This window comes from Mus musculus, chromosome 6 (genome assembly GCF_000001635.26).
Source record: "Mus musculus strain C57BL/6J chromosome 6, GRCm38.p6 C57BL/6J".
NCBI lineage: Eukaryota > Metazoa > Chordata > Mammalia > Rodentia > Muridae > Mus > Mus musculus.
The window spans coordinates 148808177-148833591 of NC_000072.6; the positions used below are offsets into that span (position 1 = coordinate 148808177).

Here is a 25415-nt window from a genome sequence, read left to right on the forward strand (position 1 = left end):
CAGCTGGGGCTCCAACAAAGTGGAGAAGATTCAAGACAGCAGCAGAGGTCAATTCCTGGCAAGGAAACTATTTTAAATATCAAGAACATATATATGTCTTAGGTAACATTTCTGGCAAAGACACACGGATATGGCTGTTTGTTTGTTGTTTGAGACAGGATTTCTCCGTGTTGCCTTGGCTGTCCTGGAACTCCCTCTGTAGACCAAGTTGGCCTTGAACTCAGAGAGACCTAACTACTTCTCCCTCTTGAATGTTGGGATTAAAGGCATGTTGTTACCACCACCCAGGCAATTATTTTTTTAATACAAGTAGTATATGCATATGTATATACATGCATGCTTAAATTACACTAGAAAATTCTAAATGGAGTTCAAGTGGCATCAATGTCAAGACACTTCTTGGAGTTTAATAGCAGCAGAAAAGAGCCAAAGACTCTGCTCTGAATAGCTGAACAGATAATTTTACTTATGATTTACTAATTTCCCCCAATAGAGTATCTCATGAGCAAAATATCAAAGTACATCTCAGAAACCATTTCACCTTAAGTCACCTTTGAAGTACTTAATTTCACATTACTGAGAGATTTGTGAAAAATCTATAAACACCTTCTGTATCGTTGAAGCTCTGGCTTATGTCTAATTAAGCAGAGTTGGCTTTCCTACAAGGGTCCTGACACAGCTAATTACTAATTATTAACTCCCATTTTTTTAAAAAAAATAGCAAACATATCATGATTCAGTTGGCAATATGTGATGATCCAATGATCAGAGTCCACTTGTCCTTTGCAAGTTTTGAAGTTTTTAAATGTTAACATCAGCAGCTTCTCACAAGTTCCACGGTTTCTTAAGTGGAATAAATTCTCCAACTTCCTTGAACATGTGCATGTTTTTACCCGAGAGTCTTCATTAATACCTAAGCTTGACTATTTTTTTTTAACTTTTTACATTGTAAAAGTTAAACCATCGCCCCCAACAATGCATGATGTGAAATTCACAATGTACCCCAACCCCACTCATCTTCCTATCTCTTCATATCTGTCCTCCACCCTTGTATCCTCCCCACCAAAACGAAACAAAAAGAAAACAAAAACAAAAAACAAAATCTCACCTGGAACTACAGTGTGTGTCACAGTGTGCTACACAGTATACTCTTTGGTCTACACATCTTTACTTGCAAATATTCATTGCAGTGAGTCACTGGTCTGGTTCAAGGCCTCTAGTTTCTACTACACTCTCAATATTAGATCCTCACTGGACTCTTCTCAGCTATCCCTCTGTCATGGAGATCCTGCAGCTTTGATCTGCGGGTTCAGCCCCTTCACATACTCCAGGGGACCATAGATGGGGTATATGCTGGGTTGACTACACTTGAAACAGCTTTATTCAGAGGGTATAAATCTTCGAATAAAATAAGGCAAAGCTCGAAGAAATAAGAGACATAAGAAGACAGAGAGCCTAAAATTGGCAAGGTCTACATCATCATCTGAGGCTTCTAAGTCTAGGAGCCAAGAGAGGCAGTTCTAGTGGAAGCCGATGGAGAATACAAGGTTCTCAAGCTAGTTGTCCTACAGCAGATTCTCACGGCTGCCATTTCATCTTCTTTTAAGTGTGCAACGAATTACCATGTTAGCATCTACTTTAAAACAGGCAGGGATACACTCAGTAATAACCATTCTTCTATCTTAAAAGCATGAGTTTATTACCTGTTGAATTCCCACTGCATAGGTTTTCAAAAAAAATTCAGAAAATTCGAAGTATTCTTTTGTGACATTTCCTGGGCTTCCATACCTTAAAATTCAAAGAGGAAACATCTAAGTACTGTGACATTTAAAAGCAAAGCACACTTGCTATTTTAAATGCAGATACTGAGAGATATATTCTACTGGGCCATAAAGCTAACACTTTCTCTTTTCCCACAAGATACAATAGGAATCAGGAGAAACAGACTCTAGAGCACAGCTAGCATTTTGGAAGGAAACTTCTAACTTCTAAACCAATAACTCCTAGAAGGCATAAAAATGTTATACCTGACATGTTTTCCAGTAAGTGTCCATGTGCACCTTCTTGCCCAATTTCTAGATATGTCTAATGAAAAAAATGACAAGTTGCACAGAGTAGAATAGAGCTAAAGGCTGTACATCTTTGTTATGATCTCTGGGGCAGTAGGTACAAGCCTGCTTTAAACAGCTGGTCAAACTGTGCCTTCTGTGGGTTTTGTGCTTTGGTTTTTTGATTGTATGAGCATCTCCTTTAGCTCAGGTTGGCCTCCAACTCATTAAGTAGCTGAGAATGACTTTAAACTCCTGACCCTCCTCCCTCCACTTCCCCGAGGCTTAGAAGCACGTACCACTATGCAAAGCTACTCTCTGTGGTTTTAAAGACAAAAGAAAAAATGATATTGTGTATGACATCAGGGACACACTCAACTCTAGTAAACCTAATGCCACGATGCCAACTGTGACACCATTGCTATAGTTAAGCAGGGCAATACCGTTCAAAGAGACGAGCGACAATGTGCAGAGCCCACTTCTTACACTTCCACCACACCAGCTCTGGCCGGTCATCCTCATCAATCTGAAGAGTCTCCTAAGAGGAGAAAAACATCCAAGTCAGATTTTTGCCTGATTAAGTCATAGCTGGGCAAACTAAGACTTACTTTACTTACTTTACGGGTAGCTAGTTAAGAATTAAATAAGTTAAGCCTATCTTTCTTGGCCAGTGTTGGTGTTCACACTGATCTCCAAGAGAAGCAAGTAGGCAGAAACCAGACACAAGCACCAAGTCACCTGATAGATTCTGAGAGGATGAGAGGTTCTGAGTTTGGATGTGGGCAACAGTAACAAAGATAGGGACAAAGGGCATGCTTAGGATATGTGAGAGACCCTGAGTTCAACCTCTGCACTTAAATATGTAAGAAAGAGATATGGACACAAAAGGAATGGAGAACATTTTCAAGACAATTCAAGTTCTTAAAATACAAACGTTAACTTGACAAGCAGCCACTGCAGATCACAGTGGAATACTTTCACCTGGAAAAAAGGTGACTTAGAACCCTGCCTGTGAGCAGCTGCAGCACGCTCAGCCAGTGTGCATTAAAGTACATGCCTGAAGCTCTGTTTCTGCTTATAAGGTTCACTGGAAGGCCAACACTTTCAGGAAGCAATGACTCAGCCACTGAGTTCCACCCCAGCCAAGTACTGAACTACATTCTTAGAGTTAACAGCTTAAATATTAAAACTACCCAAATATCAAGCAATGAAACACTCAGTTAAAATGACAATATGCAAACAGTGAAGGGCCTGCATGATGGCTCAGTAGGTAAAGGTGCCTATACTGCACTCGATGACCTGACTTTGGTCCCCAAGATCCACATGGTTGAAAGAAAGGACCACAAATGTCCTCTGACCTCTACACATATACCATGGTGTGCTTCCATACACACATACCACCTACCTATACAAACATCCACTAACGAAAATTTTAAGTGTAAAATAAAAATTTTAAAGAATAGTTATAGCCAGAAAAATATTAATAACATTTATTTTTCATTTTTGGTGAAAAACAAATAAAAAAGTACATGTACTATTTTTATAAGTAAAATTCTAAATATGCGTGCAGGAAAAAAGACTAGAGGGATATGTAGCAAGGTTTAAAATGTTTTAACCAGTATAAATAAGGTTAAACATAGTTACTGTTTTAATATTCTTGCTGATCTGATGTTCTAAAAATGAACATTATAATTATATATTTACAGTATTTTATAAGTTAATGAGAGAAGGTTTCTGGTTTTGTTTTTGTGTTGTTTTTGTTTAACTGCAGACCATACAGTGAATCAGCATTAAGTATCCCATCAATACATTTGCAGGCTTTCCTCCAGAGTTCTGACTTACCGGAGGGACCGTCCTATCAATGATGGTCCGAAAGATCTCCATCCACGTTGTCATGGTCTGGTGATTCACCAGCTGAAGAGGCAGTGCATACTAGAAAACAGAGTAGCAGTAGACAGTGATCCCTCCTGCCCATAAAACCCAGCATTTTATATCTTCGGGGATAAATCTGAGCAAGATACTAACACTAACTCCTGATTTAATCTAAAATTTAACCTTAAAACATCCATCATCAAATATGTATTTTTAGCACGTAAGAGGCAACAAGATCTCATATATCACAGGTTACCCTAAAACTCACCCAACAGGATGACTCTGGACCCCTGGTCTTCCTGACCCCAGGTCCTCAATACTGAAATTACAGGTGTGTGCCTCCATACCTAGCTCTATGTAGCACAGGAGATTGAACCCAGGGTTTCGGGTATCAAGGAAAGAACCTGAATTACTTTCCCAGCCCTCTTGTTTGTTTGTCTGGTTGGCTTGCTGGCTGGTTGATTGGTTGGCTGTTTGGTTGGCTGGATTTGTTTTGTATTGCAGGATATTTCTAGGTGTGTGCTCAGCCCTTAGCACAGACCTTTATTCCTTTGACTGGAATACAGACACATCCTTAGTACACAACTTTAATCCCTGACAGTGAAGGTAAAGTTAACTGATAGAAGGAAGCACCCATGTATGAAAGTGGTGTCTAATTGAGAGGCAGACAAAGTGACGAATCAAGAGAAAAATATGACAGAATAAGATATGCCCAACTCTCTAGAGAAGAGAGAGGAAAGAGAAGCTACTTAAGAGAGAGCAGCAAAAAGAGAGAGGAGGCAGTTTTGCCAGGAGAGTTATAGAAAGATGAGCTGTGGATAAAGAACAAGCTAGACACATGTGAAGACAGAACAAGGCAGAGAATGAGAAGGAGCCAGAAGATTAGAACATACTGCCATACTATGAGGCCAAGCAGAGCAATTCAGTCAGAAACTGAGAGAAGCAAGACTGAATTAGTCAGCTTGGAGAGGAGTTTGAGCCAGAACAGCTGAGTTAAACCAGCCAACAGAGTTCAGAGAGAACTAGAAAGGGTGAGCTTATTCAGCAGTAAGTCTCGGAGGCTGAAAACATTCTAGACCTGGATAAGATTGTACAGACTAGAATCTTCCAGGACTAGGCCTAGGTTAGCAGACTGGAGCAATAAGCCTCAGAGATGACAATTACTACACACAAATAAAAGTTACATTTACATTTTGAAACAAAATCTCTTGTAGCCCAAGCTAGCTTCAAATATGCTATGGAGCCAAAAATAGCCTTGAAATCTTAAATCTTCCCATCTCTGCTCCAAAAATACTAGAATTATAAACATTTACAACCCATACCTGTTTTTGAAATATAAATCTTTTAAATTTAGAAATATACATGTCATTGGCTGTTTCTCTGGTCTACCATTAAAAAAGAAAGATTTTACATCAATAAGATCTCTTTTATTTCACATACATTTTGGGCTATTTTTACAACTTGCCTCTTCATGTATCAAACTTTTAATTATAAGCACTTTGATGAAAATCTTCACCTCACTAAATGCACACGAAGCTCTTTTTCAATCCCCATTTTCTACTTTGCAGTCCAATCCCTATAATGACTTCTGTTCAGGCTTCTATCTCCCCTGCTGTGCCGTGAGCTGCAGGGAGCTGCCTCCACACCCACTGCTCTACTGTCCCCTAGCAAGGTACTGGTGACATCCCTGCCACTTCACAAGGCTCTCACTCCAGCTGGGAGAATGTGGATGCAGGGGCGGGGATAGCAAATAGTGAAGGAGGGGTGGCTAGGAGTATGCTATTTCACACCTACAAACTGGACATGATGAGTTGCATACATAACCATCACCCAGGAGTCAGGTAGGAGGCAAAGGCAGGAAGACTGACATGAGTTTGAGGAGTGGGATTCTGTCTCAAAAAAAAAAAAAAAAAAAAAAAAGGCTGAGAAAGGTCAAAAAAAAAAAGTCACACCTTATTCTAAGTGCCACATGGGAGGGAGGCATTTGGACTTAAACTCAGGTCCATAGGAGGAGGAGCAGGCAGGGGGTTAGGCACAAGTAGTGACTCCTGTAGTATGTGTGAAAGCCTCTACACAGAGAATTGCTACTTAAGACAAAGTCAACCTCATTGAATCAGACATTGGACAGCAGTTCCTCTGGGCTGTCTGTATCACAGCCAGTTGACTCTAATTCTGACATCATGATCATGATGGCAGCTTCACTTCTTAAATCAGGTTTGTTTTTTTTTTTTGTTTTTTTTTTTTAATTTTGCCTCATCAGAGAAGTACATTACCATACTAATATATAACAGATTACCAAAAACAGTTAAAAGCCAGCACTTGGGAGGCAGAAGCAGGCGGATTTCTGAGTTCGAAGCCAGCCTGGTCTACAAAGTGAGTTCCAGGACAGCCAGGGCTATACAGAGAAACCCTGTCTCGAAAAACCAAAAAAGAAAAAAAAAAAAAAAAAAAAACAGTTAAAAGATATTAGAATGTCTCATCTTCTGTTTTTGTCTGTTTTTTTGTGTTTGAGAGATTTTTCTTCCTGTGTCAGTTAGCCAAGTATAAAGAATCCACAGAAAATTCATGTCACCAGCCTTCATGTTACCAATCAGTGCTTGGCTCTGTTTTCCCAGCAAGAAAGGCTAGTCCAGCCCCAAATACACAGGCTATTATTGTTGTTGGTATGATGCCCCAGTGTAAAGGAGGCTTGCTAAGGGAGATCTCTAACACTAACTCAAGAAGAGAGACCATGCAGCTTTCTTCCCCAAAAGTTCAGAAAATGTGGAAGAATATATTTCTCTGATAGCCTACTTTCTTTTCTCTTGTGAGATCTGCTTCCTTCCATTTATCCTGAAAAAAAAAAAAAAAAAAATCTGCCTTCAGCTGCCTTTATTAAAAGCGTATAAAGCCAGGCAAGGTGGCTATACCTTAATCCCAGCATTCAGGAGGCAAAGGCAGGCAGATCTCTGTAAGAAGCCAGCCTGATATACATAATGAGGCCTACAACAGCCAGAAGTGAACAGAGAGACCAGTCTCAAAAAGCCATAAATAAACTTATATATATATATATATATTATATCAGGAGAATATAACTCCAGCTGTGTAGTGTAGTGATACTAAAACAGTCCAAAGATGCCCAAGTCAAAATGAAGAACAGATCCCAGCTCTCCTGCCTCCCTGCTCAAATAAACCAAACTCCTATCACAAGGAATTATAAAGAGAGCACAGAACAGAGCTTTAATCCATTCACATTGAGGCTGACCCCAATTCTTCTTCCCAGGCTGAAATCATTTACTCAAGTTTTTTCAAGTATCAATGTTAAATATCCTCAAATTTTAAAGACTTTCCATCCCTATCTTCTAATTATTTTTAAATTACCATAGTAGTAGCCCTTATAGCTTAAGTCAAAGAAAACGTGCGGACGGCATAAAGGCCATGTGCACATAGATAAGCATGGGACAATCCAGGGAAAGTTAAATACAAAGCTGATCTCTCCAAAGGGAAAAGATATTTGGCTGTTTCTCCTGGAATGCTGGGGAAAATGTAGTTTACAACCTGGTGATCTTCGGCTACCTGCTGGGCCAGGCTCTGCCCAGAACCTCCAGAATATTATGTTTGTTTATCCCAGACTTTTTTCCCCTAAAACCTTGCGCTTTACTTCCAGGCCATGAAACTCATTCTTGTGAGACATCATCTGTACAACAGCCTAAGTGATTTCTGTGGTATCTTAGGGCCAGCCATTATGTTTACCTTGATGAAGCCACATGTGTACTTTGTAAGAAGCTTCAATGCAAACATGCTTTAAGCTTTGTCATACTCGTGGGCCTGAATTAATTGCTATCAAATACTCTTTCCAAAATTGTGCTGTACTTACATATGGCTAAAGTAAAATGATCTGGGTAAGACTCCAAAAATTCTTAGCCCAGCACTGGTCACCAAAATCAGACTAACCTGGGTTTCACTCTTACTGCCCCCTGATCGTTTTTCCCTGCCTGCTATAAAGCCTACAAGGACCCTCCTCCACAAGAGCCACTAAATCTGTGTTGGCTTAAATTTGGCTGAAGATGAAAAAAGGCCATCAATGTGATCTCACATTAAGAGGGACTCTATTTTCTTTCTTCTCCTCCTATAACCACAACTAACCAGCAAACAGGGCACCTTGAATCTAAACTCAAGTTTTAGGTCAAGCAACACCTGGAGTTCTTTATAACTTGGAACTTTAGACGAAGAAAGACAGCACACAGACACCAAACTTAACTTTGGATGCCCAGTGATCATGGCTAACAGTACGTTTCTGTGAGCCTGATTCTAAGGTAAAAATATGATTCTAAATAATGACTGATGCTTCTACAGGGTACACACAAACTCAAGGTTCTTCCGAGTTCGTCTTCTGCAGTCGCACCGACCTGAACGAGAGCATAGAATATTTTCAGAATCTGTTTCTGCAGCAACACAGAGTAATGGGAGGCATCCGGAAGCAGCTGCAGGATTTGCTGTTGAATTCTAGGCAGAAATATCTGCATGGCTGCCAGGAGAGGTTCTCTTTCTTCTGCTTTTTTATATCTGCATGAGCAAAGACAGAGAATAAGAAGGTGATGATTTCTCCTTCCCAGTGAGCTGTAAACACTGAGTGAAAAAGACTTGTTAACCATACAAAACAGAAAGTAATGAAACACGGGTTTAAATTTCCTACGAAGCTGTTGCAATGAAGTTGGAAGAAATTCTGAAAGGATAAATTCTCGTTTCAGGCAGCCACAAAATCTTTGTTCAAACGTTGGGACTAGTTTAAGAATCCAACAATGAACAACTGTAATCCTAGTTCTCAGGAGCTAAGACAGAAGGATCATGATTTCAAGGCCAGCCTGAACTTACGAAGCAAAATCTGTCTGAAAATGCCAAGGGCTGGGGATGTGGCTCATGGAAAAGGCCCTGGGTTGGTTTGTTATGCAGCAATGGGAAGGAAGGAAGGAGGAGAGGGGGGAGGGTGAGAAGGGAGGAGGAAGGGAGGGGAGGGGGGAGAGAGGGAAGGGGAGAGAGAGGAAAGAAGGAAGGAAGGGAGGGAGGGAGGGAGGGAGGGAGGGAGAGAGGGTGGGTCAATCCAAGACTAGTAATTTTATATGGAAATTCTTTTAGTATTTAAGTTAACTCTCATCAAACCATAATTCATCCTATGAAATGAAAGTTGATCTGCTAGCTTAGACACACACATCATTCTGCAGGGTAAATAACATGGAAAAATTTTTCTCATATCACCCTTCGCTGAGAGTAAATATACTTTACAAGCCTGGATGTTCTCAGTTCACTTGTATGGTTGCCAATCTAAAATTATTTTCTAAATAGAAAGTCTATACAACTTTCTAAACTATCATCTTAAAGAACAAAAACTACATGGGCTGTGATCTCAGCACTCAGGAGGCTAAGGCAGGAGGATGGCTGTGCGTTCAAGGCCAGCTTGATCTACCAAGTGATACTGTCTCAAAACAAAGAAAAACTACAGGACTGCATATACAAAAGCAGCGCTCATCTTAAAACCCCCAAAAATAACATTAACTGCCATCCAAGTCTTGTACCTCACCAGCAACTTTCATGGAAATGTCCCAAAGAACTTTATACTTCCTACCTTTTCTCATCAGAAAAGTGTCTGATTTCTGTATCTGAGGTATATCTACAGCAACAGCTAAAGAAAGTTCCACCACTCGCTGCCTTGGAACTCAGCAGTGTACACCGGAAAGGCTGACCGCCACTGACCAACTGCAGCAAGTGAACACACTGTTTGTCTCAGCGTTTTCCACAATGAACTGATTTTGCCAAGCTCCACAGCAGACTGCTCTACGAGCCTGAGGCTGCAGGACACTGTCTCTCTTTACTAGTAGAAATGAACTTACTCATATGTCTTCACCAGCTGATATAAGCACAGTAAACTGCCAAGCCAGCTCCCACTGTTTGGTGACTGCAAGTAGTAGTCTATCTTGTCGACCACTGCAGGCCAGTGACCAGGAAAATCGTGTCTAATGATGACTCGGAGACACATTGTTAACTGGACTCTGTGAGGTGGGAAAGAAAATGCGCAAATTCAAGCAGTTAAGAGTATCATCCCCCAAAGAACTACAATATTGATATAATGTTCTCCAACTCCCTTTACGTTTGTTATACACCTACAGTCAGGCACCACTGAGCATGGATAACATTGAGAAATGTGTCATTAGCAAGTTCAAATTTGGGTGAACACCAGAGTGTACCTTTATAACTTAGATGCTCATCCAGTTACATCTAAGGAGATATAATCACATGGGACACCACTGTATACATTGCAAACTTACGTAGCAAAAGACTATACATGTAGCCACCATGTGAGAAAAAGTAATCCTGCTAAAAAACCTTCTCAGTGGCACAATTTACTGAGAATAAACAGAATGGGGGAACCTCTCAAATAAATGAAACCTCCATCTTACCCTAAAGGTATTTTAGTGGGCCCTGCACCTCACTTGGACAGCACAATAGATCTCACCCTGGTGGAGGGAGTGAGGGTGAGCTAGACACGAGGGTATGAGCACAAAAGAGCTGTCCCTGCCACCCATCTGCCATGAGGTGGTGTGGAGGTGATACCCTCTCACCCTCACCATCTGCAGCAGTGAGTAGAGCTGGCCCTGGGGTCATGAGAGCAGGAGATCTGGTCCTGCCCTCACCAGCTGCAGTACTGGGGAGAGTGGGCCCCACACCTTAACTGGGGAGCACAGTCGAGCTGGCTTTTATGGCATGGGTGGAGGTGAGTCATAAGCACCGAAGGCATGAGAGTGGGAGAGCTGACCCTGCCCCTTGCCAGCTGCAGCACTGGGTGAACTAGCTGAGGCATTGCTGGAGAGCTCACCAGTACTGTGGGTGCAGGAGAGCTGGTGGGCTGATCAACTCAGTGATCACTTAGGCCCAGATGCAGGGCCTTGAGTTGGTCCACCCCAACATCTACCTCAGCTATGAGCTGCAGAAGCATGTGAACGGAAACCCAAAGCTGCAGGATCTCCATGACACAGGGCCACAAGAGGAGGAGTCCTGATGAGGATCCAGGATTGATGCTATAGCAGAAGCCAGAGGCCTTGAGCCAGACCAATGACTCATTGCAATAAACATTTACAAATAATGATGTGTAAACAGAAGGGCCTACTGTGGGACACACTGTGACACATTACAGCTTCTATGAAGAGATTTTTTTTTTATGTTTTGTCTTTTGCTTCATTTTCTTTGTGGGGATGCAAGGGCAGAGGGCGGATATGAAGGGACGAGGATATATGGTGTGAAAATCACAAAGAATCAGTAAAAAGTTAAAAAATAAACTTTAAAAGATTGTCAAAAAATTCAAAGTATACAGCAAATCTACCTCAACTCTGTAAAAATTCTTACTTGTTTTATTTTATATTTGAGTCTTCATATCCAGAAGGAGCAGCATATATAGGGTCCTGGGTTTGATCTACAGCACACAGAGAGAGAAAGAAACAGAGAGAGAGAGAAACAGAGAGAGAGAAAAACAGAGAGAGAGAAAGAAAGGGAGAGAGAGATACAGAGAGAGAAAGACAGAGACAGAGAGACAGACAGAGGCACACAGAGAGAAGGGATAACAACATATAGATTATGTATACACATGCAGATAGATGATACATACATAAATATATACAGAGATATGCCAACACATAGATGATGATAGATAGATGATAGATATGTATATATACGGACAAATATAGATATATAGGCAGACAGATACACATGTGACTACCAAATGGGCAAGCCTAGGGCTGGTGTGTGGTTCATTGGTAGAGTACCTCTCTGTGTATAAAGTATATGTATACATATACACACATCTGTCAACTGGATAAACCTAGCTCTCATCAGTTAAGAAAGAGACAGTATGGTATATTGTACCTGTGAAAATACACACTAATTCTTGTACTGTAAATACAACAAATATGAATTTACAAGGCAATTTCTGAAAAATAGGAAATTGAAGAACCACTACCAAAGAAATAAGTGGGGGGAAAAAGCAACAAAAGAAACAGAAAAAGGAATATGCAAGATGCTATCCCACAGCATTTAGTACAGTCATCACTTCTCAGTGAGATCTCATCTGTAACTAGGATTGAAAAGAAAACAAAGGGGAAGCAAAAATGTTCCTTCTACAAAGTACCACTGTTACTACCAAGTATGTCCTCATGAAATCATTTGATTAGAGAATTAGCCTGCCAAAATTAGAATTCCAAACTGTAATTTCTGCTGAGCTGTTCATTTGTGAGGAACTTTTACGTAGCCTAGACTGGAGATGACCTTAAACTTCTGATGCACCTGCTTCTATGTCCCAAGTATTGGGATTCACACATGTACCACTGCACCCTACTACACTACACCATTGCATGCAGTGCTAGGAACTGAACCCAAGGTCTCATGCATGCTAGGAAAGCAGCCTACCAACTAAGCTACCTCCTCAGTCCCAGGGTTCCAAATGGTAAAAAATAAATAATAAACTAGTGTTCAGTCGGGCATTCAACAACGTAGATCTATAAAAATTGAGGAAAAAAATTAAGCTGCATATTGTATCTTCCTTACGGTACAAAAGGGATTTTCTCTGCAGTACTTGTAAATGAAATTAGACAAGATGAAGCAGTACCTTCAAAGGTCCTTAGTTCATAAGAGGAGCAAAGCCACCGAGAACTCTCATAAAACACAGGGGTTTCCTGTCTACTACTCCAACACAGGCATAAAGCATAGCTAAAAGTTTTCACTTTTTAGGATTTCATCTTGAGATGGGCCTCGTGGTCCCTCATTTCTCAGTTCAAGCCAAGTGCAAGACAGGTAAGGAGAGCTACCCCTGCGTGCTGCTTTAGAACCACCGGGAGATCCAGGAAATCCGGGAAACAAGCATCCTCACAGACGAACAGACAATGGTTTTTGAGAGGTTCCTGGGACACAACTGGCATATGGGGAACCAATGAGAATAAGGATGCTCTTCTTCAGTGAGTACCTGTGCTCTCCCAGCTACAGAAACAACTACGCAATAATTCAACGTCCCCACCATCCATCCCTTGCACTCCCCCTCCATCTGCAAAGGAAATTTCATTACTGGCTCATATGTTGAAGGAAATTTGTTTCTATTCTGAGATTGCGAAATTCGTAACTCCACAGCTATGCTGTCTAATATATAGAACTAAAGACGCATTTTCTGGTCTGGAAACATAGCTTAGTTGATAAAAACTTGCCCAGTATACAAGAGGTCTCTGCTTAAGCTCCAGCTCTACATTTCTTAATCTTAGCAGCATACAGCTGTAATCCCAGCAATTGAGAATGGAGACAGGAGGACTAGAAGTTCAAGGCCATCCTTGGTCACACAGTATACTTGAGACTAGCCTGGGATATATGAGACCTGTCTCAAAAAAATAAAAAATACATAGACACAAACAAAGCTGAAGACTATACCTAATAGTCCCAGCCAAGGCCAAATGCCTCCTCAGATCATGCAGACAGGGTGTGGCCTACCTCACCAAATCTGGAGACCGAATTATCCCTTCCACAATGTTGTCACGGATCTGCTGCCGGTCGTTCTCATGAATATTGAATGGAAATATCACTTCTCCTGGTGGAGGCTCCCTGTCTGGCCAGTATTGTGTCACCATGTTCTTCAGGTAGATGGCAGCTGAGTTTAAGAGAAAAACAGATGTGTTGGACTCAGCCTTACAATTCAGCCTTGTATAGTACAATGCCCACCCAAGATGGAAAAGCTTACAGGTGCAAAAGTTCCCCAACTTGGGAAGGGAAGATGGGAAGAATTCAAGAATTTTATTTGGGAGTCCCACAGGAATAGCCCACCAAGCTGGAGGACATCCTTGAGTGACATAGACATGACCTTGGAATCATGTCCAAGTTTTCAGACTGAGTACAAATACAGTGTCATCAGGAAATTTCCCTTTTCTCAAACGTAACAGTAAACCTGCTGTCTGCTGCTGATCCTGTCCCCCGTCACCCTATACATTCAGGAGTATTTGTGCCCTTATAGCACTGGTAATTTCATTTAATTCTTTGATATATTATTTATAATTCATAAATAGACATCCACTCTCAGATATATTTGGAAAATCTCAAGAAATCTGTATCCCTAGCTATCAAAATCTATAAATCATTGTTTCTACTTTTTCAACATTGGACAAAAAGACATTTGGAAGAAATTAGCTGAATTACTGCTGTGAGGCTGCTTTATTTTGTTTGGTGTATGTTTGTGGTAACCCAACATTGCCTTTGGGTGATAGGATTACAGGAGGCCACCAGGTATGGCTGGATGTCATGCAGGTTCTGGGAATCAGAACATGGATCCTCACTCGTGCAGGTAAAGCATTTCATCCACTGAGCTAGCTCCCCAGTGTAATAAGAGATGTGGCTAGACATGGTGATGCACTGCCTTAACCCCAGCACATGGGGAAGTTGAGACAGAAGACTGCTTCAAGTCTAAAGCCAATCTGAGCTATATAATCAACTCAAAGTTGAGATCTTGTCTCAAAGAGAGAAAAGAGAAAAGAAAGAATATGAAGTTTAACCATTCCAGTTTAATACTTAGTATAAACACATACTCTCAAACGTGTATAAAGACAGACATGTTTCTGAAGAGCGCCCCAGCTTTCTCTTTCCTTTCTGCTCCCAGCAAAGTTTCTTCTACTTCAATTTTACTATGAATTAAACATGGATAATAAAAGCATTTCACCATTGAAAAATATAACATGTTCTGTATTGGTTAAAATGTGACCAAAATTTAACTAAATTATGAACTTGATATCCTATAAGCCCTCTTTCATACATTTTGATGCACCTAGGATTTCAATGTGTTTAAGTAAAAAAAAAAAAAAAAAACCTTAACAGCATGGTAAGCATGCATATATGTGGAAATGTGTATGTGTGTGTTTTAAACCAAGCATCTCATTTACCTCAGTATAATTATTCTATTCTATAATGTGACTGGGTAAGGCTACTCATGCAATAATAGAAAAAGCTAAACATGGTAGTACACACCTATAAGCCTAGAACTTGAAAGGCAGAGACAGAAAGATCAAAGCCCACCCTGACTACATGTAAGGGATAAGGGAAGAAGATATACATCAGGCATATAAATAAGCTTCATATTTAAAACAAAAAGTCTACTTCCTGGTACTAATAAAAAAAAGAAAAAGAAAGGGAAGGAGAGAAGGAAGGAAAGAGAGAAAAAGTTCTGGTCCCCATTCAAACATCCATTCAAAGTCACATTGGTGGTGTCCCACACCTTTAATCCCAGCCCTGGGGAGGCAGAGGTAGGCAGAATTCTGTAAGTTTGAGGCCAGGCTATGACACAGAGAAACCCTGTCTCTGAAAAAAAAAAGAAAAAAGTCCAAGCAATACACTACATCTGTGAGTTGACACAAATGCCACTAGAACTCAGATCTATAAATCTGTGGTCTTAATCTAAGTGACCTATGGTAATGCTATTGGGATCATAACAAATTAGAGAGAAAAATTATTAAAAGTAGAAAAGCAAAATGGAAAACAGCAATGTTAGAAAGGCAAGGAACTGATGGATAGATGAAAGCAGAGAATAAAATAACCAAAAAACAAAACAAAAAACTAGAGTAGCAGTGAGAACTCAGTATTTACCACTAACTTTTCAAGAGAAAAGAAAATGTCTTAGAAGTATTTCATGTGCTCTTCCTAATGTTTGTTTGTTTGTTTGTTTGTTTGTTTTTCGAGACAGGGTTTCTCTGTATAGCCTTGGCTGTCCTGGAGCTCACTTTGTAGACCAGGCTGGCCTTGAACTCTGAAATCCGCCTGCCTCCGCCTCCCGAGTGCTGGGATTCTTCCTAATTTTTCAAAAGACTTTTGAATACATATTTTTAAATTATATTTTTTATTCCTTGAGTGTTACATACATTTAGATAATGTATATTGATCATATCAACCCACCACTGCCTCCTTTCAACTTCCCTAGTGATCCCTATGGTATACCCACCCAATCTTCATTTCCTCTTTATTTTTTACTGTTATTATTAATAGCCCTGAGTCAAATCAGTGATGCCCTAGGAACCTGAGTGTGTGGCCATCCACTGAGACGTGAGCTTCTTACCATCAGCCACATCACCAAAGGAGAGTGACTCTCCTTCAGCAGCCATCAACTGCCAGCAGCTCTTTCAATAGGGTTGGAGGCCGTAAGGGTCATTCCTGGATCAATGCTGGAATTTTAGCTGTCATGTTCTTGTACAGGTCTTATACAGTACATTGTAAATATTTAGATTTAAAGTAGAATGCTCATTGACTTGAAAATGCAACTTACCTGCCTGACGCACAGGGAACTCCACATGGTCAGAGACTATGATCCGAAGCAAGCTGGGGGCAAAATTAATAATCTTGTAGGACTGAAATTACAAAGAAATGCTTTGTAAAAAACGAGGCATTCTGAACAGCTACTAGCACCATTACAGAATATATTATTGTCTAAATGAAAAAAAAAAACTTTTTTGTTATTGTTTTTTGGTCATTTTTCGAGTTAGGGTTTCTCTGTGTAGCCTTAGAACTCCTTCTTTTTTTTTTTTTTTTTTTTCTTTTTTCTTTTTTTTTTTTTTTTTTTTTTGGTTTTTCGAGACAGGGTTTCTCTGTATAGCCCTGGCTGTCCTAGAACTCACTCTGTAGACCAGGCTGGCCTCGAACTCAGAAATCCGCCTACCTCTGCCTCCCAAGTGCTGGGATTAAAGATGTGTACCTCTACTGTCCAGCAGAAAGAAAGGCTTTTAACATAAGATAAATTCTGAAGTAAAATGAAGATTATAAAAATATTTTAAGTTAAAAAATCCTTATAACTAATGAATAAAAATGTGAGTAGTTTTATGATTGACATATATTCCCAAAATGCTCTCCAGAAAGTCTTCAGGTAACTCTCTAAACAGCAGCACATAAGTATTCATTCACCTACCATAAAAACCTGTGAAACCTTAACACCTTATTACTATTTTAAATGATATGTCTTCTGTTACTCAAAGTCCTTTCTGTTGACTATTTTTTCTTCTACAAATTTCTTTTTTTTTTAAACTAAGAATCTCTTTTTTTTAAGATTTATTTATTTATTATATGTAAGTACACTGTAGCTGTCTTCAGACACTCCAGAAGAGGGCATCAGATTTCATTAGGGATGGTTGTGAGCCACCATGTGGTTGCTGGGATTTGAACTCGGGACCTTCGGAAGAGCAGTCGGTTCTCTTAACCACTGAGCCATCTCGCCAGCCCTACAAATTTCTTATACCCTTTATCCTTTGAAAGGGGAAATTTCATTTTTTTTTTTTATTAAACAACTCTATGAGATATTAACCAGATTACAATCTAAACCTTTTATTTGACCTCTGTGGTAAGACAATAGTGCTACCTTAACAAGATCTAGAATCACCTCCGAGATAAGCCTCTGGACTTATCTGTGAAGGAATTTGTAGTTAAGTGATATGGGATGATGCTCCTTACAAGTAGGGTCTTGGATTGAAGAAAAAGAAGAAAGCCAGCTAACACCAGCATCCATCTACCTCTGCATCCTTACTGTGGATACAATGTAACCAACTGCACTGGTTACAATGTAACCAGCTGTCTCACGCTCTTAATACTATGCCTTCACCACCATGATGAACTACACCCTCACACTGTGAGCCAAAGTAAACCCTTCCTCCCTTAAACTGCTTTTATCAGGCATTTTCTTACTAGAAGAAGAAAAGCAACTCATATAAGCTACTCACCACAATTGTTTCCTCCCAGACTACTTGAGCTTTAATTTTCTTGATATGCACTTTTGACAATCAGAAAACAAAATGTCATCTTCAGAAAACAGAAGCCCAACACAGGGAGAATAAAGACAGAATCATGTTTTTAAATTAAAAAAAAAAAATTACAAGTTACTAGAGAGAAAAGCTAGTCCAAAGAGAGCCATTGTGGCACAAACAGCAGAGGACAGGCATTGCTAGGCACAGTCTTCTCAGTATCACAGTGCCTCAGGAATCCATGCTAATGACTTGCTGCTCATTCTGTACACCCATAGGCTGTTTACTCTGGACACCAGTAAGACAGAACCCCATTCCTTCTGACCATATTTACATATGTATCTAGAATCATACCATCCCTCAGCCTAGCCTGGAGCTCTGTGTGACTGTTAACTTACAAGCAGTTTCCGCTAGGCATCTCCCAGGGACCTAGCAACAGCTTACATCATCACCTGTCACCAATACCTGCTGCTGCAGCCAGGTGTGACATATAAAAGGAATAATCACCACCCTAGCTTTCTCTCTCTCTCTCTGTTCCCATGTGTTCCCAGCCAGTCTCTACCCCCGCCTTCTTTCTGTACTTCTCTGACTCAGCTTCTCTTCCCTCATGGCCCTTCTCCTGTTTGTCCGCCTCTACCTCGTAACTCCCTCCCCTTTCCCCAAATAAACCTCCTTTATATTAGGTCTGTTGCATGGCAAGATTTCCCAGGAGGGCATCTTGGCATGGGCCCACCTGGTACACCCCCACCCCACCCCATTAGATTTCATGACACTGACATTCCCAAAAGTTTCATAAATTCTCAAGTAAGGAAACCAGTCCATTCAGCTTGACTTCTCCTGAGTGCCTATATGGGCAATGTTATCCTTTGAGACATAACTAGGTTAGTAATATTTTCTCTTTCCTTTTTTTTTTCTTCCTTTCTTTCTCTTGTGTGTGTGTGTGTGTGTGTGTGTCTTCTATCTTTACATGAGTTCCAAGGATCAACCACTGGTCATCAGGCTTGGAAGGCAAACACCTTTACCCATTAAGTCCTTTTGCCAGCCCACTCAATGTTTTTTAATTTTTATTTATCTATTTTGTGTGTATGAGTGATTTTGCTTACATGTATGTCTGTGTACCATGAAGAGGGAGTCAGATTCCCTGGAACTGGAATTACATATGGTAGTGAGCCACCATATGAGTGCTGGGAAGTGAACTCGGGTCCTCTGGAAAAGTGTCCAAAGCTTTTAAATGCTAATCTGTCTCTCCAGCCCCAACTCATTTGCTTGTTTTGTTTTTAGAGACAGGGTTTCTCTGTGTAGCCCTGGCTATAGTGCAATGCAGCTCACTCTGTTGGTCAGACTGGCCTTGAACTCAGAGATCCGCCCGCCTTTGCCTCCTGAGTGCTGGAAATAAAGGCATGTGCTACCACTACTGTACTAACCTTTTTTAAAAAACTTTTCCAGCTAGGTGTGGTGGTATATACACTTTAATCCCACAACTCATGGTGCAGAAGTAGAGTTCCAAGCCAGGAGTTTAGTGGGTTAGTTTGATGCTACTTGTAATCAAATGCTAAATTCTGCACCCCTAGGTTTGGCTGCTCCAAGACAAGCAGATCCTCTTGTATACCAGCTTTTGTTATATAAACCACCCAACCACCCCCCAACACACACACACACACACACACACACACACACACACACACACACACACACGCTATCCATGATTGGTTAATAAAAATGCCCACAGCCTGTAACTGGGCAGAAGAAAGGAAGGCAGGGCTTTGATTCCCAGGCTTGGGATCTGAGGCCGGGACAATGAGGGGATGAGAGAGAAGGAAGAAGTCACCTTGGGGTAGGTGGATCATGAGTACATGGCCATGAGGGCTGGCCTGTTGGAGTAGGAACTACCCAGAGGGAACATGGCAAATGATTTCTCAGGGTTATTGACAGGGAAATAGACAAAATAAGAGGGTTGATATCTGCTCAGCTCTAGAGCTTTAAGGATTACTATAAATATAAAATTTTTGTGTCTTTTATTTGGGAACTAAATGCTTCTAAAGTAGGGTAGAAACCCCCAAATAATATTTACCACAACAAGGGAGGTCTACTCTATCTCAAAAAAAAGAAAAGAAAGGAGGTAGATTCCTTTTTAACTATCACTAAAACCATAAAAAAAAAATCTAGTTTTTTTGGTTGGTTGGTTGGTTGGGTTTTTGGTTTTTTGGTTTTTTGTTTTTTTTTTTTTGGTTTTTCGAGACAGGGTTTCTCTGTGTAGCCCTGGCTGTCCTGGAACTCACTCTGTAGACCAGGCTGGCCTCGAACTCAGAAATCCTCCTGCCTCTGCCTAAAAATCTAGTTTTTTAAAAGCAGGTGTGGGGATCTGGCAGGGGAAGGCAGTGATTAGCAGCACCTGCTGTTCTTCCACAGCACCCAAGCTCAGTTCCCAATACCCACACCAGGTGGCTCAGACACCCCTATCTCCAATTCTAGAGAATCTAAGCCCTCTTCTGGTCTCTGCAGGCACCCCCATCCATATACATGATAAAAGAATATTTTTTTAAAATCTGGGGCTTTGGAGAGAGAGAACTCAGAAGTTATAGGCATCTACCACTCTTTCAGAGAACCTAAGCTCAGTTCCCAGCACCGATGTCAAGCCGCTCATAGGTGCTGTAACACAAGCTCCATGGGTTCTGATGACACTGGCCTCCACAGGCACCTACGTACACATGCACATACCCATATCCATACACAGAATTTTTTTTAAATAAACAAATTTAAATGAAACAAAAGCAATTTTTTAAGCCTGGGCTGCATGAGATCCTGATTCAAACAAATTTGGAAAAAGAAGAGAGAGTTAAGCCATTAAAGAGTGCAGAGCACCTGAGTTCAGTTCCCAGCATCCACATTAGGTGGCTCATAACTGCCTGCAACTCCAACTTCAAAAGACCTGACTCCAAAAATCCAAAGGCCTCTGACCTCTGCAGCCACCTGCATTCATGTGCACAAACCCACACACATTATTTATGTATATGTATGCTTTATTTTATATATAACCAAGAATAAACCTTTTAGCTGGCTATGGCGACATATGCCTTTAATCCCAGCACCTGGGGGCAGAGACAGGTAGATCTCTGAATTCGAAATCACCCGGTCTACAGAGTGAAATTAACACCAGCCTGGTCTACACAGCTAACACCAGCATCCATCTCATATTTACATATGTATCTCATACAGTAGATACCTATTCATTCATGCAAGCAAAGCTGGATGACACAGAGGTGCTAAGGGACAAGCACGCAATACCCAACATCAAATCTAGGTCTTCTACTTCAAGTACAAAAACTTACTGAAAGCCTATTACAATCCAAAACGCTGTACCAGATATAAATGCTAAGTGAATGACGGAGTAACATTATCCTGTTTTGGTTTGATTTTTATGGTTCTGGAGATGAGCTTAGGGCCTCCCACTGTAAAGCAAACTACAAGTAACAAGGAAAACGATCTTCTGATGAGACAGAATTTGGATTAAATTAATATGAAGAGAACACAGGATTGAACCTCTCCTGGTTCTGCAGGCTTCAAATCTTTTCTGTTTCCATAATATCAACTGCACTCATGTGTTGACAAATCAGGAAAAAGCAAGGTTAGGCTATGGGCAGAAAGTATAACATGGCACCAATGTTCCATATTAACACTACCAAAGGGATATCTGGTCCTGTGGTAAACGCAGTGTCAAACAGGCAGCCTCCCAGTGTACAGCAGCAGGATGTAGTCTAGCCCTTATGGCATTTTTATTAACTAAACCCTGATGACTGTTATTCTAGACAGTATTCTACAAAGTCTGGGACAGATACTGACACTAAGTGTCTCTTATTCTGGGGTGACAGTCCTTTCCTTTTTGAGACATCAAAGCATCCTTTTTGGCCATTCAATTCAACAAAACCTTGTGTGTGTTAGGATTACAGGACTGAGCAGAGTTGGAAATCACATAGGTAAGGCCTCAGGAATTCTTGGTTGAACACTCTACAGCCGAGCCAGATAGATATTAACAGGGTCTCGACTTTCGTTCTTACCTCTTGAGGATCCTGGATTCACGTGTCCCTCAAACACCACAGATTGTCAGTTAATATTTCTCTTTCAAGATTCAAAACATCTTTTATAACAAAAACAAACCTCTACTAGGGCAAACACACTGGCCAAGAAGAATCCTTATACTTCAGGAGGCACAGAATTGCCTGGGGAGCCACTTAAAACACAAACTTGTTTCTATTCCCAGGTTTTCAGGTTCTTTACATCAGGGATGAAGCCCATAATTTGCATACCCAACCGTTTTCAGAGAAGCATAGGCCACTGGTCTTAGCAACCCCTCAAGATCCACTAATTAAGGAATATCCCTTCACACTTGTAGCAAGCTCAATTGTCAAGCCATGTAAGGAAATTTTAATTTGTACATTTTAGTAAGAGGATGATAGTCCCTCTTACATGAGCAGAACCAGAGCTTGTGATATTACAATTCTGAAAGGTTGGGCCAGATGTGGTAACACACACCTTTAAACCCAGCAGACTAGAGGCAGAGGCAGAAGCAACAGGCAGATTTATGAGTTCCAAACCAGCCTGTTTAACACAGAATTCCAGGTTAACCAGAACTACACAGTGAGACCCTGTCTCTGAAATGAAAGGAAGAAAAAAAAGGAGGAGGAGGGAGAAGTATGGTATGGACAAAAAAAAAAAAAAAAAAAAAAAAAAAAGACGAGAGTAACACTGGAACAATGAATGTCTAGACTGCTTAGAAAAATGGAAAGCAGCTAAAGCAAAGTCACACACATTTCAGTATTCCAAAGAAATGCCTCAAATATTGTATTACTGGCCGGCCCAGTCTTTGAAATGGTACGGGGAAACCGCGTGCCCTTCCTAGAACTCTCTCGGACAGTGCTGCCCAGCGCTCCAGCAATACTGTGCCATGATCCACACTGCCACCGCCAGAAGCAGGCGAGGGGCAGGGTTTCCGACAGCAACACCTGAAAAGGGCGGGTCCGGAGAAAAGCTAGCTTAGCTTTGGTGAATTTTCCCACCGCGTCTCCACGTAAGCGCATTAAAGGAAAAGAAAACACACCCAAAGACCACTATCAATGGTTTCGTAGCTTCTTTGTGCTATGTGTCCAAGAGAACTGAGCAAGTGCACCAAGAAAAGGACAGATAGCCAACAGGTGCTCCAGTTGCTCCGCAGGGGTCCTGGTCTCAGGCTGGGGTTGGAGGAGAGAGGGAGAGAAGGGAGAAGAGTAGGAAAAAGAGAAAGAGGGGCAGCCCCTCGCTCACCTGGTTAAGCTCCGTCTCAGCTGCAATTCTCAGCTTTGGGTCGATAGTGCCCTTCAGCGCCTGGATGATCCGATTGAGGTCCATGTCCGCGGGCGGGAGCTCGGGTCCCAGAGCCAGCAGGCCGGGTTGCAGCCGGGATGTCTCCTGGCCCTTTTTGGCCCCCTCTACCTCAGGGGACCACCTCACCCCCACCCCCTGCCGCTGCCACCACCGCCTGCAGCTACTTGCTGCGCCACTCTGACTCCGCGCCCCCTGTCCTCCCTCCTTCCCCCCGACAACTCTCTCTCCATTCACCTTTTACGACAGCCGGTGGGAGGTGGAAGAGGAAACGGAGACTCCTTTACGGCTGCCTCTTCCCCTGGCGTGCTGCACTGACCAGCACCCGCCAGAGACGCCATGATGCTCGTCTCAGGAGCCGGCATTCATTGCACAGCGGTGCTGCTACAGGAAGTCGCTCAAGTTTGTTCCAAACACCAGACTCCCGCAGACGGCCGCCATGATGCGGTACGGAAATCCTAGCTTGTCCACCCACTGGTGTGACCAAAGTAAGTTAATTGGCCTGGCATCTATTTACAGTTGTTGCAAATTAGGCATATCTAAAGGGAGTGGTACTTTTTGTTCGAGAACTCTGAACATCACAACTGAGCTGTTTCAAGACAAACTTACTGGAATCCTGAACTTACGTAGCTTACAGAAGAGGTTTCCTTTAATGTTTGAGCGCCACCCTTTATCCTGCCATTCATTCTTTGAACATTTGTTAAAAATGTTTACAGACAGGCACCATGTTATAATAACAAGATAAAATTTAATGCAGGTTTGTATGTATGAAAACTCAAAATCTAATAGATAATCAAATGTGTGTGTGTGTGTGTGTGTGTGTGTGTGTTTCTCTTTAGAGTGTAAAAACACAAAAATGCAGTAGTCAAGGAAACTATATGACCAAAAGTGCCCAAAATGTCCAGACTTTCACTGTGAAAGGCAAGAAGGGTTATGCTGTTTCCATCTACAACTGCAAAGCATACAAAACATAAAGTAAAGATGATTGTGGGCAAATGCTGCTGAGATGTGATCCTCCAAGGAGCATATAATTACGATGTATTGGTTCAATTAAATTTAAGAACAGTGTAGAAAATGAGACAGGATGTATGCTATATGACTGATTGCTTCCAGCAATGCCCATTTCAGTCCATTATGCACACAGCCATCAGAATGAAAAATGCATTTTCAATTTGAAATGTTACCTTTGCTACCTGCACCCCCAATTTCCTTTACTTATGATATCAACTCTAATAGACCTTTGAGTGGAAACATCTAGTTTCTTTGGAAAGTTATGTCAAATGATGGTTTGCAGGAGCACACAGGTGGATGTCAGTGCTAAAGCAGACACAGGTAAAAGGATATTTTGCTGGAGCAGACACAGGAAAAAAGTTTTTCCTCTAGCAGACACAGGTGAAAGGATGTCTTGATATAGCAAACACGTGAAAGGATGCTTGATGAAGGAGTATAAATATGACCCCCAAAGACAGTGGGAAACAAGCAATGAGCGTTGGTTTGCTCTGCCTTGCTAACACTCTATGAGCCTTCTATTGTTGCGTTCAACTTGTGGTAACACCAGCACTGAGAAAAATTCGTCCAAGAACTGCTTGTGAAGTTCCTGCAGCAGCTAGTAGCTTCTGCTGGTGAACCTGGCAATTTCTTCAGGATTGAACAACAGCTTCTGGTTCCTGCCTAGTGTCTGCCTGCCTAGAGAACTGGTCTGCAGCTGCTGAGTCTTATTTGGTGATTGCTACAGGACTGAACTACTGAGAAAGATCAAGCTCACCCACAAAGAAATACTGCTGAACAGGCTCACTCTCCCCGTACCCTAATAACTTTTCTCTTCCACTACTTCTGCTGGATGGTGGGCTAAAGGAGAGGGTGAACTCTTATTAAAGTAGGTTGCAAAAAATTATTACAAGCCTTTTTCACTGTTTTTGATACAAGATCTCTCTTCATAGCCCAGGCTGGTCTCAAACATGGGGCAATCCTGCTGCTTCAGCCAAGTGCTGGTATTCCAGCCATGAGCCTCACTTCAATGTCCTCTTTTCTACTTAAAGCCTATTCTCCTGTCTTTCCCTTTAAAATTTTACACTTGTTCTCCAACTCACTCATTCCTCTACTATTGAACTATTCATTCCTGACTACACATCATTTCCTGCTTTCCAACTCAACTACTGAAGAGTACCTTTGACCTATTGGGCTCATTGATAACACTATGTGTGTCTAAGGGAAAGAACACGTGTTTGTAATACAGCTTTTTCTCTTCATACTCAGTGATCAATCCTGTTCCTTGTTTTTAACCAGCACTATTCTCTCATTCCCTCAGTACCTGTTCTGAATCCTTCAGGACTTTTCTCGGGTACCCCACTCCATCTTAAAAAAAAAAAAA

The 25415-nt window shown here is 41.3% G+C and overlaps 1 protein-coding gene and 1 long non-coding RNA gene across 7 annotated transcripts in view; one reads left to right on the forward strand and one right to left on the reverse strand.

The window, feature by feature from the left end:
• Ipo8 (importin 8) overlaps window positions 1–24755 on the reverse strand; it is a 62249-nt gene extending 37494 nt beyond the window's left edge. For 4 of the 6 annotated variants that reach the window (XR_001785142.2, XM_017321649.2, XM_006507065.2 and 1 more), the window contains exons 1-8: window positions 22988–24755; window positions 16228–16309; window positions 13419–13575; window positions 9788–9946; window positions 8309–8465; window positions 3891–3980; window positions 2492–2586; window positions 1704–1788 (exon numbers count right to left, since the gene is read on the reverse strand). Coding sequence is in view for 5 of the 6 variants with exons in the window: in XM_017321649.2 (XP_017177138.1) it covers window positions 1704–1788; window positions 2492–2586; window positions 3891–3980; window positions 8309–8465; window positions 9788–9946; window positions 13419–13575; window positions 16228–16309; window positions 22988–23071 (909 nt within the window). In the remaining variant the exon portion in view is untranslated. The remainder of the gene's footprint in view (window positions 1–1703; window positions 1789–2491; window positions 2587–3890; window positions 3981–8308; window positions 8466–9787; window positions 9947–13418; window positions 13576–16227; window positions 16310–22987) is intronic. The other 2 variants (XM_006507066.2, NM_001081113.1) reach the window with 2 other exon arrangements.
• 2610017A05Rik lies at window positions 23444–24938 on the forward strand. The gene is made up of 2 exons (XR_869626.1): window positions 23444–23532; window positions 24689–24938. It is a non-coding gene; the product is annotated as an RIKEN cDNA 2610017A05 gene (long non-coding RNA).
• The last annotated feature ends 477 nt before the right edge of the window (window positions 24939–25415 follow it).